This window comes from Chiloscyllium plagiosum, unplaced genomic scaffold (genome assembly GCF_037043375.1).
Source record: "Chiloscyllium plagiosum isolate Xiang-an unplaced genomic scaffold, Cpla_swu_hap1 HiC_scaffold_19, whole genome shotgun sequence".
Lineage (NCBI taxonomy): Eukaryota > Metazoa > Chordata > Chondrichthyes > Orectolobiformes > Hemiscylliidae > Chiloscyllium > Chiloscyllium plagiosum.
The window spans coordinates 20413063-20427844 of NW_028270157.1; the positions used below are offsets into that span (position 1 = coordinate 20413063).

The window sequence follows — 14782 nt, forward strand, 5'->3', positions numbered from 1 at the left end:
GTTTGCTGTGCGGAAGCCAAGCAGCAACCAAGTGTATTGCGCACAAGTTGATTCATTTATATAAATGCGCGTGCATAAAATAATTAAAGGAATTTCACTAAACTGCATTTAAAGAAATTTCTGCGCACTGAAAACTTGTTTATGGGTCTAAATCTTTCCAAATCAGTGTGGTCACAAATTAATCACCAACCACATGTTGCTAATCTAGATGTGACTGAACACTGTTCGTGTGATCAATGCTTATTTACATGGCATGTGTTCACACTGGAGAGTGAGCTTGTGCATGTGTGCATGGAAGCAAACTAAGTTTTTCACTGTTTCACTGCAAAATGTTGAGATGATAGTATGCGAGTGTTATTTGATTATTGAATATTTTACTTCCTTGGTTACTGACTAGAGGGACTTTTTTTTCCAGTAAATATAGTTTTACAAACACCATTTCGCTGGATTGCGGGAGACAAGTGAACAAAACTGTGCCGTCACAGCCTCAACTTTCACAGCATTATTCCAAATTGCTGCCAAATCTTAACCTAGTAACCTAACTTAAACTAGTAGCTAGTAACCGTCCTCAGCAGCAAAATGTATGTCCAAAGTTTGCTAACATTAAAGATTTATTGTCCTTTTGCTAAAATTATTTGTCTTGGCATGAGGCATTTAATAGGACAGCATTTATTGTCCATGTTCAGTTGCCCTAAGGTCATTAGACCACAACCCCATAAACAAGAGACTGAAGTCACATACAGAATATACATAAGCATAGCGCATTGCCTTCTACGTAGGATGTCACTGAACCAGTTGGGATTTTAAGGCCCATATTTAGTTATATATTTTATTAAACCTGATGCGACATTGGTTTCTAATCCCCGAATCTCTGCCTTGCTGGTCTGCCAATGGAAGTAGCTTATCACGCTCTGGTCACATTCTCCACAACCACAAACTGATTCCCAGCTCTCAATGAATTTGAAAAGATATATCTACTGGGACTATGCTAACTGCATTGAGACGTGCAAAGCTGTACCCTGACTTACTCAATAAATCTTAGAAGCAAAGGAGAGAGTTCCCGTGACCGAGGTTCTACTCTGTCAGCGAAGTCACCCATTGCTTTCCAAAGCAGGAAGCGGAAGTTGGTGCGATCTGTCCTCTCATTGGACTTCATTGCCATATGAAGCTGATCCTGGTACAATCCTCTGATTATATCTGGCAGACTACTCGGAGTGTCCGATGTAATGTTGTCTTTCATTTCCTCTCCCAATTCACATTTCAATTCCTTCTCTGGTTAAAACAAAAGGTAGATCATATTAAACACAGATTCTAAGATGTAGATGAGTCATGTCGAACTCGAACTATCAACTGTTTTTCTCTCTCCACAGATGAGCTTTTCCAGCTGTCTGTTTTCTTTTAATTAATTTATCTTTGAATGTTGGATATGCATTGTATCATTAATTAACATTTGTCAGTGCTTAAGGATAATTATGGATTCAAAGTCATGAGCATGTCTAGAAAGCTCAACTGAGTGGATATTTTATGACATATCCATTTATAAGCTTAATTAATCGCAACTCGATAATTACAGGAAAGTGGTGTGCAATAATGTCAATGAACTCCGGGGAAATGGGATCAAATTGGTCCTTGGCAGCTGGTAATGATGACTGTGAAACCACTAGATAGTCATTGTCAACCCAGCTCATTCACTAATGTTCTTTCGTGAAGGCAAACCACTTTCCCTATCTGTTCTATCAACGTGACTTGAGGTAAACATCAATGTGGTTGACTCAACTTTTTTTTAAAAATTCACTGGTGAGACATGGGCATCGCTGGCTGGGCCAACATTTATTGTCCGTTCCTAGTTGCATTTGAAAAGGTGGTGATGAGCTACCATCTTGAACTGCTGCAGTCTATGTGCTGCAGGTAGACCCACAATCCCCTTCGGGAAGGAAGTCAAGGATTTTGACCCAGCGACAGTGAATTAACAATGATATGTTTTCAAGTCAAGATGATGAGTGGCTAGGAGGGAGTCGATGTTGCTCCCCTTGTCCATCTAGATGGAAGAAGTGGCTGTGGGCTTGGAAGGTGCTGTGTGAGGATCTTTGGTGAATTTGTGCCTTCTGAAATGGCTTGGTAATCTCAACTCTATCAAACCACTAAAGTCTATTACCAGAACTGTTTGTGTAACCGCACATGCGCACACACACCCACCACCATCTCCAGGAAATTTAGGGATAGACAACAAAATACTGGTCTAGCCAGCAACGGTCATTGACCATCAAAGAATTTAAAAATGGCAGTTTGATGTTATCTTGCACCATACTGCACACCTATTCCATTCCACCTATCACTTGTCAAGAGTTGCCTTTTTTTGTTTGAAAGTGAGAAAACTAGGCAATCAGCTGGAGCCTAGAGCAGCTACAACAACTCTAAGTGATCTTGGCAGCTTTGCACCTTTACTGGTTAAGAGCATTAGAAACATAATGACCACCAAGTGTGATGCATTTCGAGATGCTGTGAGGGGAGAGAGGTGGCATCAGTGTTCCCCAGTGAAACTGGCTGGATAACTAACTTTCAAATGAGCTCACCCATTATTGTCTTCTCAATTTGGCTGTTAACCATAAATGGATCATTTCACTGTAGCAGCAAAACAATGCCATTTACCACCCACCAGCGATAACATTCTTTCAGCTGCAATGTTAAACCAAGGGTCTCATTTGCAGAAAACATCTTTGCTGAAGAAGAACTAGGAAGTGCTGTATATTGCTGGAGCCAATATTCATCTCACAACCAGAACAGAATAGAAACACAGAAATTATGAGCTGGAGTAGGCCATTCAGCCCTTTATGCCTACTCACCATACATTCTGATCATGGCTGACCCTTTATCTCAATGTCATATTCCCAGTTTTTCTTCAGATCTTTTCATACCTTTAAAATTTAAACATTTACCAATCGCTTTTCTTGAATATACTCAGTATCCTGACCTCCTGTGGTCGTGAATTCCACCCTCCAACTAAATCAGGTCGATTTCATATCCTGAGACCCTTGGTTTTAGACTCCCCCAACCAGGGGAAATATCCTCAGTGCATCTAGTCTGCCCATCCCCATTAGGATTTTAAAAGTTCCATTCACATCCATACTCATTCTAACAGTTCAGATGAATATAGGCCCAATCAAACCCGTCTCTCCGCGTAGGACTGTACTGTCATTCCCTGGAAAAGGCCTACTGAGCCTTCACTGCACTCCCGCTATGGCAAGCATATCCTCCTCCGTTAGATAAGGAGACCAAATTGCACACAATACTCCAGGTAGGATCTTAACGAAGCCATGTACAACTGCACCAAGACATTCCTATCCTGATCAGACTATCTGGTCGTTACCACATTGCTGATGGTGGAATCTTGCTTTTCACAAACTTGTTGCCATAGTTTCTACGTTACAACAGCCATCACAAAGTTCAGAACCCCTTCATTGGCTTTGAAACACTTTGGACATACTGACGTGGCAAGAGGTGCTGGAGAAAAGCAAGTCTTTCCATCTATGGTGTGATGTTCTTTTTTTACAAAACACTTGGAAATTCTCTGACTTGTAGAAATCAAGTTATATATTAGCAACAATAAAGTCAGTCTGCTCCAACAGAAGGCCATGATAATGCGTATGTTGGGGGTCTAGGAAGTGCTATAATCCCAGTTGGTGGTACTACTGGACAAGTCAGGTCCCAGAGTGAAACCTGTTTTGATAGATCATAGGCTTCATTTGTGCAATTTCGTTACCATAGTGGTTAGTCACTATGTTTACAAGAGCCTGCCAATGTACTTTTTACAGAAAGGTACAAGTTCATCACACAAAAGGCAAAAAAAAAGACAATTTGGAAAGATGTCATAAACAGTAAACCAGATTAGATTCTCTCCAACTCTCCTTGAGAGGCAGACTAACTTAATGACTTTTCTATGACTTTGATTACTTTGAATTTGCAAAACATTTTAGTTTTATTTACCCGTAAAATGAGCTGCCTGGTCCAGATGTTCATAATAAATACACCAGAATGCTTTGTTTTCCATTCCACGTGCATGAGAACTGGAAAAAAAAGGCACAAAATTTTAAAATTTTAAAAATTAATTTATTCTGGGATTACCTCGAGGTCGTGGGGATATATCATTAAGGTGACAGGAGAAAGATTTGAAAAGGACCTGAGGGGCAACTTTTTCACATTGGGAGTGGTTCATATGTGGAATGAACTGCCAGAGGAAGTGGTAAATGCAGGTCCAGTTAAAACATTTAAAAGACATTTGGACAAGTACATGTACAGAAAAGGTTTGGAGGGAGACAAGCCAAATGCAGGCATGTGGGATTCGTTTAGTTTGGGAAACACAGTTAGCATGGATGAGTTGGACCGAAGGGTCTGTTTCCATGCTTTTTGACGCTATGATTCTACAACACACTAGATTATACTAAGTATTTGCAAAGTCAGCTGATCAGACTTGATATCGCATAATGAATTAAATAATACACATGAAGATAACACTAATTTGGATAAAACAGAAACTGAACAAACATAAACTTTCACATTATCCTACCATACCTGCAAAATCCAATTTCAGACACCCATTTTCAGCATTGAAGAGAAAATTGAAACTTTACTTTTTACTAAATGTAAAATCTTTGAGACTAATTATTTTTCAGTTTGAGTTATTCATTTAGTCAGAGATGTACAGCACGGAAACAGACCCTTCAGCCTACTCGTCCATGCCAACCAGATATCAGAAATTAATCTAGTCCCATTTGATAGCACTTGGCCCAACTGCTTCTAAACCTTTCCTATTCACATACCCATGCAGACGCCTTTTAAATGTTGCAATTGTACCAGCCTCCACCACTTCCTCTGGCAGCTCATTCCCTACAAGTACCACCCTCTGCGTGAAAAAGTTGTCCCTCTGTTCCATTTTAAATCTTTCCCCTCTTATTATCATGTACATTGTAACTTATGCGATACTTACACAATTAATTCGATCACTGGGTCCCACAATGCACTGAAGTTTATATAAAGCATTCCTATCAAATACTGAAGAGGAACCTGGAAAAGGGAATACAAACCAGAGAAGAAGAGCACTGAACATTCAGTACAGCCACAAACCTGTTGAAAATATCCATTACATACAAAGTGAGGAAGAACGCCTCTGAAACTTTCTACCCCAATGTGTTGTGCAGGCTCTGTCAGAAATCACTAGATTTCTGGATATTAGACATATTGTGGCATACAGGGATAATAATGACATGAGGTAGAAGATCAGCCATGACTCAGCTGATTGGTATAACATCCTTGATGGGCTCCCACTTCCACTTCCTATGTTCTGAAACTTGGGTTTATGCACCAACCTTCTCGGCATTTAACGAAAGAAGTAAACTGGTGAAGTGCGCGACTGTTGTTATTTCTTCAGAGCAGTTTCACTAATTAAGCCAGTGTTTTTTGCCTATCCCGGATTACCTTGAGAAGGTGGCAGTGAGCTGTCGTCTTGAACTGCTGCAGTCTCAGTAATTCAAGTAACACTCTCAGTGCTGTAAGGAGGGAGACTGAGCATTTTAACCTAGCGACATTGAAGGAACAGTTACATTTAAAAGTTAGATGGTGAGTGGCTTGAAGGGGAACTTACAGGAACTTGCTTTCCCATGCTGCCCTTGTCCTTTAAGTGAGAGAAGTCACATGGTATGGAAGGTTCTTTGACATAATCTCTGTGAATGCCTGAAGTGCATGAATTAAATGGTACATACTGTTGTTATGCTAGTGGTGGAGGGAGTGGACATTGAAGGTGATGGTTGGACATCAGTCTAAAGGGATGCTATATCCCAGATAGTGTTGAGCTTGAGTATTGTTGGAGCTACACTTATTGTGTCCAAAGGAGAATATTCCACCACACTCTTGCCTTATGCCTTATAGCTGTTGAACAGGCTCTGTTCAACACTTGTATCAATTAATGTACAAACCCCAGTCTCTAACCTTTCTGTGTAGGCACATTATTGGTCGCTATTCCTGATGAAGGGCTTTTGCCCAAAACGTCGATTTTCCTGCTCCTCGGATGCTGCCTGAACTGCTGTGCTTTTCCAGTACCACTCTAATCTAGAATCTGGTTTCCAGCATCTGTAGCCTTTGTTTTTACCCAATTCAGTTTCTGGTCAATGGTAACCCTTTGCACGTTGATAGTGGGGGTTTCAGCAACAGTGATGTTATTTAGTGTCAAAATCAGATGGTTAGGTTTTCACTTGTTTGCCGGACAATTGTGTGGTACAAATGTTACTTACACAAAGCTTTTCATCTTGCATTCACCAGAATAAAACCAAAGGTTGTCAAAGTTTGTTTCGATGAATGCAAGCTTTGGCAACATGACTCTCTTTACAGAAAGGTTTAAATTCAGTACCACCCAGCAACTACTTGACTTTGTATTATGATCTCTGATATGTCAAAACTAAAATTAACATTTGATTAAAATAAAACACTTCTGAAGCAAATGTCCAAAAATGAAACAGAACAAACACACAACTGGAAACACATGCTGAAAATGCTAGGATTCTAACTCGGTCAACTTAATATCATTAAAGAGGAAAACCACATTAATGCATCAAGTATAATTCGTCATCAATTCCAACAAAGAGTCTAGAGTCAAAATTCTCACCTGTTTTTTATCTTTCTTGTTGATGATGTCTCTGAAATGCATTTCATTATTTCCAAAAGAAAAATCAGCACAGGACAAACCTCAAATTAGCTCAAGCAGCTACAAATGTTATTTGAGGCAATACAAGCATCCCATGCTTACTCTGTCGCTGCTTTCAGTCCAATGATTTTCAACCCTTGCTATTGTTTACACTGGGAAATGTAAAAGAGTTGCCCTATTCCCTACCTCGTCATACTGCCCCTCAGGGATACACGGCTGTGCCAGATCATGCCTTAGCTTCCTCAGGTGCAGTAACTTCTCTCTGTAGTCATGAACAGTTGCAGGGACAAGTTCAGCTTGAAGTAAGATGGCAAAGACAGACTGAAGATCTCCATCACTCTCATCCTGTAAACATAAACAAATAGCAAAGCTTGAACATTGATAGTACTCTTGCAATTCAACTTCCAGGGTCTATTTCTGTCACAATTTCTGTCCATCTTTCACCATCAGAAACTCCTATTTCCACAACTGTAATTGAAACCATGCAGGTACATAAATCACACTATAGTCACCCCTGCCACAGAGGACTGCAGGCCATTTTTTTGCCCATGTGTCAGTCTGTTTCTCTGCAAACAATATATCTCAAAAACTAGTGGGCAGATTTCAGTGTACCAACAGGGTATGACCCAAGGAAGGACTGGTTTATTTTGGCAAACATGCAAATTCAAATCCAGGATAGTTTCTTCTAAACAAATCATTAAAATTGGAGATTGAGGATTTTTCAAAACTTTTTTTTTGAGCAACGCTTTGTTTAGAATGTCGTGGATTGTCTCAGCTGCTGTGGAATTTGACACATCTGTCAAAATATCAGCAGAGCTTTCAGAGCAGGTTGTCGGATCAGTTTGAAGCCTTCTCAGTGAAATGGAAGCTCTTAATATTTCATTTTAAAGCTTTCTCCCGAGAGTATCAAGCAGACAGGGAACAGTCTCAAGGAAGAATTGTAATGATAGGGATTTGTTTATGATAGAGAGTGGGGAGGGGGTTGGGCGGAGACAGGAGGAGACTTATTTGAAATTCAACCACCGGTTGGCCCAAGTGACTAATTCCTATGCTTCACTTTTTATTTAAACATAATGATTACCATTGTTTTGCACTTAGGAAAAATGCAGGAAATGCCATACCTCGACTCTTTCACGTAGCTGCACTTTAAAATGATTCATAATCCTCAGTGAGAGAAGTCGCACCTATTTCACAGAAAGTTTATGGACAATCAAGTGAAGAGTAAAATGCAAGACATTATAAATAAAAAAGCTGTCAGTTAAGCTAATCAGAGAGAAACTAATCCTGTGCTTCCTTACAACAGCTATTGCTATTCCTTCTCCTTTTTGTGACATGTTTGTCAGTTAATCTCTCCTGCCTTTGAACAAATCTCTCGCCTTCAGTTTTGTTTTATCTGACTGCAGCTTTGTTTCAATGGCATTGAATCCATAATAGTCACACTTCTTGACAGTTTCAAAGAGGCGACATTTTGGACCCAAAATATTAACTCTGTTTGACAAAGGGTCAGTCAGACTCGAAACGTGAGCTCTTTTCTCTCCTTACAGATGCTGCCAGACCTGCTGAGATTTTCCAGCATTTTCTCTTTTGGTTTCAGATTCCAGCATCCGCAGTAATTTACTTTTATAGTAACTCTGTCTCCTGTCCATAGATGCTATCAGACCTGATGTGTTTCTGTAGCATCGTCTGCTTTAATTTCAAATTTCTAACAGTTTTTTACTTTTATATTGTCAGATCATGGTCAAATTGGAGATGGTTTGAAAAAACAATGCCTTTAAAAATGCGTAATTCAAAGGAAAGCGAAATGACAAAAGGATGGTAACAGCTATAAATATTTTCAATAAACTTGCCACCTCCTGACCTACAGGTCAAGTTTTTTTTTACTAAAACTTCTTTTTGGGATATACATATTTGCTGCCCACTCTTAATTGCCCTGGTGGTAGCGAGCCATCACCTGGACCATTACAGTTAGTGTCGGAACACTCACAATGCTGTTAAGGGAGGACGGTCCAGGACTTTGAGAAATCAGGACTGAAGGAACAGTGATACAATTCCAAGTTAGGGTGGTGGGTGTGGGGCATGGAGAGGAATTTGCATCTGGTGGTGCTCCCACACATCTGCTGTTCTGGTCCTTCTAGGTGGTAGAAGTCCTGGGTTTGGAAGGCACTGTCAAAAAAGCCTTAACGATTCACTCTAGTAGATGATACATTCTGCTGCCACAGTGCATCGGTGGTGGAGTGAGTAAATGTTTAAGATGAGCTACAGGACACGATTTCAAAAACACAGAAATTATGTGAATTCCCCTCAGTTTAACATGAATATTAAATCGAGCTAATGGTCCACACTGCAGTACTTCATTATCAGAACTGCTGTATTTTGGGCAAGACATTAAAATGAATAACCATTTGCATCTCCCTGGATATCGTAATTCAAACTGCAGGATATTCTCCCTGTTATCATGCCGCATATTCACCTCAGCAACACAGATGGAGGTAAATTGGCCATCTACCTAAATACTGACTCTAGACTCTTGTAGTGACAATCTGTCATGACTGCACTTCAAAGGAATCTTCAGTAGCTATGAGGCAGTTCAGATTGCCCTGTAGAAGTGAAGTGGTTGTTCGTTTAATCATATTAATGCAAAATCACATATCAAGGACAAAGGAGATTCTAACATGGACAGTCAAACTAAAAAAATTGAAAAACATAAAATACCTTGGAAACAGATGTGGAAAGATTTGGCCGAAGTTCTGTGAACAGGTCAAGCAGAGAGTCTTGTGAAAGGAGATCACTGTAGCCACATAATGCTAACCGAGTATAGTACAGATCACCCAGCAAAAGAGCAGAGGGGTTAGATGGTGACTTCCTGCAAACATGAAACCAACATTTGTGTTAAGAGCAACACAGCTTTTGAGAAATTCTAAACAATGTCCTGCTGCAATGTGCAATTCACTTTAATATACTGTGACAACACTTTGTTACTTTGCTTTGCAATGGGAAGTATCAAGTTATGCAAATACTGCACTTGCCTCCCAGCAGCTCCAGCAGAGATATGACAGCAGCTCATTACCACAAGTAATCACTGCTCACTTTGCTGATGGGCTCCATAAATTCTCAATCACAAAATGCAAACCATTGTCTATACGGTTTTCAATCCACGTCACAATTTATGAAAAAATACTTACTTAATCAAATTTCTTACACATTCCACTGGAAGAATGCTGAGAACATCTGAAGATTCAGTTAGACTCAGAATGGTGCTGACTGCTTGACGAGCAACATACATCCATCCTATCAAAATAAGAAAGGCTCCAGTCATTGACAACTTACTCAGAAATAATGGCCCCTTACCCAAAGAGTTCGCTTTTCAAAATCACAGTACAGATAACACCACTGGGGAACCACCTTAGCACATACAACCAAATGCACAATGGAAGTCTTCCATCACAATGCATTAGCTGTTTCTGCCAGGATGACTCCGATTTTATTACCTAGCACTAATGGTTCTGGGAAATTAGTTGGAATTTATTGGATTCTACTGACAGGCAGCACAAGTACATAGGAAACAGGCAGCAGGGAAAGCATGTGAGATAGCAGGAAAGTGAATGAAAATGTGAGCTGGGAGTGTGAAAATGAGCGAATGCACACAAGGGGACGATGGAGTGGAAGAGGGGTAGACATATTGGGAGAGGGGCAACAAGGAAAGAAAGAGAAGAGAGTATGTCAGCAAGAGTGAGCACAAGTGACAGAGACCATAAGACATAGGAGTGGAAGTAAGGTCATTCGGACCATCGAGTTCACTCTGCCATTCAATCATGGCTGATGGGCATTTCAACTCCACTTACCCGCATTCTCCCCGTAGCCCTTAATTCCTTGTGACATCAAGAATTTATCAATCTCTGCCTTGAAGACATTTAGCATCCCGGCCGCCACTGCACTCTGCGGCAATGAATTCCACAGGCCCACCACTCTCTGGCTGATGAAATGTCTCCGCATTTCTGTTCTGAATTTACCCTCTCTAATTCTAAGGCTGTGTCCACGGGTCCTAGTCTCCTCGCCTAACGGAAACAATTTCCTAGCGTCCACCCTTTCCAAGCCATGTATTATCTTGTAAGTTTCTATTAGATCTCCCCTTAATCTTCTAAACTCCAATGAATACAATCCCAGGATCCTCAGCCGTTCCTCGTACGTTAGACATATTATTCCAGGGATCATCCGTGTGAATCTCCGCTGGACATGCTCCAGTGCCAGTATGTCCTTCCTGAGGTGTGGGGACCAAAACTGGACACAGTACTTCAAATGGGGCCTAACCAGAGCTTTATAAAGTCTCAGTAGCACAACGGTGCTTTTATATTCCAACCCTCTTGAGATAAATGACAACATTGCATTTGCTTTCCTAATCACGGACTCAACCTGCATGTTTACCTTTAAAGAATCCTTGACTAGCACTCCCAGATCCCTTTGTACTTTGGCTTTATGAATTTTCTCACCATTTAGAAAGTAGTCCATGCTTGTATTCTTTTTCCCAAAGTGCAAGACCTCGCATTTGCTCACATTGAATTCCATCAGCCATTTCTGGGACCACTCTCCCAAACTGTCTAGATCCTTCTACAGCCTCCCCACTTCCTCAGTACTACCTGCCTGTCCACCTAACTTCGTATCAACGGCAAACTTTACTAGAATGCCCCCAGTCCCTTCATCCAGATCATTAATATATAAAGTGAACAGAGAAATAAGGCTTGGATTTATACAACCCTTTCAAAATTTCTCAGAGAAAGCTTTGCAACCAAAAATGTACTTTAGAAAAGCAATGGTTGAAATGCTATAAACAACCAACCCCCCGTTGTTGGAGAAGTGCACTGACCTTCGTCAATGGAATCATTTTCCTCAAGGGTTGCCAGTAGCCAGTTAAAAAATAACTGAACCTGGTCCAACACTTTCTCTGTTTGCATAGGCCTGTGAGAAAAATTGGAATGGTGCCAGTTGTTAAAAGAATAATGTACTGCAGATTTGAAGCAAAACAGTAAAACTGGGACAATGCATCACTGATGATGGAAAGAGACAGTACAAGTTACAGCTCACACTGCCCAATGGATTAGCCAATTAACCTGGCACTGTGTTACTGAGAGTTACTGAATAAGTCAAAATGTCAACATTGCACCATTGGGAACCATGAATCGCGCTGATGACTTGTGCAAAACTTGCATTCTATTATTAAAAACAACTCAGCAATGAGAGAATCCTCACAAAGCCTCACAGTCAGAAAGAAAAGCAGAAAATGCTGTATATAATCAGCAGTACCCACGTAGGGAAGAAAATGTTAACATTTCACATCAATGACCTTTTCTCAGGAGGTTTTCTGCTATTAATTCAGATTTCCAGAGTTTGCAGTATTTTGCTTTTGCAATAAAGCAACCATTTGGCCCATTAAGCTTGTGGCAGCTCTGTTAAACAGAGATCTTCAATTTAATTCCACAACCATCTTTTTTCTCCCCCTGTAACATTGCAAATTCATCATCCTAATATACAGGACCCAACTTCCCATGGAATGTCATTCCGCTATTTTCTTTTTGGAGATAAAGTCCAAAACTTAGCAATCCTCTGAAAAAAATTCTTTCTCACTTCTCATTCTCCCAATTATTTTAAATCCATGATGCCGAGCTACCCAACTCAAGTGCTAGAAAAAATAAAACAAGCAGGTTACGGACAAGCCTGCTCTACCATTTAACACTATCATTAACTGAAAATTTGAAATGCCTTTTATTCAACTATCCTCATAAACCTTTACTCTGGTAGTAGTCAGAAATCTATCAGTCTCTACTTTAAATAAACTCAAAGACTGAGCTACCAAACACCTCTGGCAAAGAAAGTTTCAAATATTCACAACTCTGAGGAAATAAGGCTCTTCATCTTAGTTCTAAATGCCCTCCCCCATCTTCTTTCAACTTGAGCCCAACCAGGGGAAACATTTTACCTGCGTTTACCATGATACCTGGACTTCAGGGGTTAAGCTTGAGGACACATTATACAAATTAGGCCTACCTTCTCTCAAAAAAGAGTTCAAGGGATGATCTAATCGAAGTCCTCAAGATATTACTAGGAAAAGACAAGATAGAAAATATGCACTATTTCACTGACTGAATATTCTAGAACTAGGGGGTATAGTCTGAGAATTAGAGCCAGACTGTTCACGAGAGATGTTAGGAAGCACTTCTACACACAAAGGGCGTTAGATGCTTGGAACTCTCTTCCACAAACAGCAGTGGACACAAGTTCAGTTGTTAATTTTAAATCTGAGATAGATAATGCTTTGTTTCAAATATTAAAGGATTAGGGCTAAAGGCAGGTATATGGAGTTCGGCTACAGGTCAACCATGATCTCACTGAAAGGTGGAACAGGATCGAGGGGCTGAACGTTTCTTATGTTCCTGTCTATTCCTTTAAGTATTTTGTAGATTTCAATGAGGATACCTCATTCTTTGAAACTGTAGAGAATACAGACCACCCTTTGTCCAATCTCTCTTCATAGAACAGTCCTGGCCATCCCAGTAATAAATTGGGGAATTCCCTCAATCTCAATAATCTCCTCCCAAGCTAGGCAGGCCAAATCTGTACACGGTACTCCAGATGCCGTCCAATCGAAATGAAGCAAGCATTTACATCTGTATTGATATCCTCTTACCATGATGGCGCTAACATTCCATTAGCCTCCCTAATAAGCTGCTGTACCCGCACCTTAGCCTTTAGTGACTTATTGACAGGGATAGTTCCTTTGCACTTTTACACTTTCCAATCTCTCACCATTTAAGAACTGCTTAAATGTTAAGAGGGCAACATGTGCAGATGTACAAAGGGAGCTTAGTACAACTGTCAATAAATCACCAAAGGCTAACTTGCACTTGGTGCAAGCCTATTTACTCTATCAGATCTCATCACTGCTTCGAGCACCTCTAATAAATCTCCTGAGTCTCCTTTTCTCCAGGGAGAATAATCCCACCTTCATAATCCATGAGTCAACTTCCTCAACCTTAATATTATCCTTGTAAACCTCATCACTCTCTTCAAGGTCTTGAAATCTTTGTTAAATTGTGGTGTTTGGAACCAGGCAGGTTCTAAGCAGCAACTTGCAAACGTCTGGTACGATGTGCTTGCTATCGTATTGAGTGCTGCTATTTACAAAGCCAAGAGTCCCCTTGGTATTCTTAGTTACCTTCTCAACTTGCCCTACAACTATCAAGGATTTATAAATATACACCTCAGATCTCCCCACTCCTGTAACCCTCTCCTTTTAAAATAGTGTCGTTTTGAGTCAAAAGTTAGAGATGTCATAATCTGCTGGATTAAAGACAAAGTCAGCCTCTGATCAGTCAGGTATCGCACTCTAGATGACAGACAGCGATCGATGTTGGTAATGAGATAGTGAGGTATGAAAGCAGATGCAAATCCTTTCCTTGCTAATTGATTTATTTACAGAATGCAGCATCATGTAAGCTGGCTTTCTCCTTACTAACGCTCAGTGTCCAGCTGTCGCTCTTTACAAAGTTGTCTGTTGGAACACTTTATTTGCAGCTGGTAGATTTTACTCGTGGGGACACTGTGCAATTAGCACTCCTGGGCAGGAGGTCGCAAATGTCTCCCTGGCGGAGATGGTCTTGACATTTGCTTTAATGGATCAGGTGGAAACCTCCTGGGTGATGCACTCCAAGTTTTGGACGAGGAAGGAGATGACGACACACCTGGATGAACAGCCAATGTTCGTGTTGGAACTGACCCTCTTCAGCACTTTGCTATAACCCTCCTCCCTGTTCTGCTTCTTACTTTCAGTCTACTTGTTAGTTATTGCTTTCTTTGGTCCTTTTCTCAGGCTCATTGCTTCAAGCCTTACAGGTGAATGTGAATTTTGTGATCTTGGGATTCGAAACTACACCTGAGACTGGAAGCTAAATCCAGTACTTAAGCCTGTTCGACCAGTTTTCATCTGTGCTCAAGTTATTCAATTTGTGATCTATGCTCCTACAATTCTGATCTGAAATAAACACGCCATTAAGATCCTAATCTTATGTACATGTGCAACAGAAAGAGGGTTCTTGT

The 14782-nt window shown here is 40.5% G+C and overlaps 1 protein-coding gene across 3 annotated transcripts in view; it reads right to left on the minus strand.

Moving 5' to 3' along the window:
• Positions 1 to 14782, minus strand: part of utp20 (UTP20 small subunit processome component) — a 114907-nt gene that overhangs the window by 80049 nt on the left and 20076 nt on the right. For all 3 annotated transcript variants that reach the window (XM_043709794.2, XM_043709795.2, XM_043709793.2), the window contains exons 14-21: positions 11556 to 11647; positions 9877 to 9982; positions 9407 to 9557; positions 7816 to 7878; positions 6881 to 7039; positions 4985 to 5061; positions 3985 to 4064; positions 1029 to 1272 (exon numbers count right to left, since the gene is read on the minus strand). In XM_043709794.2, the coding sequence (XP_043565729.2) occupies positions 1029 to 1272; positions 3985 to 4064; positions 4985 to 5061; positions 6881 to 7039; positions 7816 to 7878; positions 9407 to 9557; positions 9877 to 9982; positions 11556 to 11647 (972 nt within the window). The remainder of the gene's footprint in view (positions 1 to 1028; positions 1273 to 3984; positions 4065 to 4984; positions 5062 to 6880; positions 7040 to 7815; positions 7879 to 9406; positions 9558 to 9876; positions 9983 to 11555; positions 11648 to 14782) is intronic.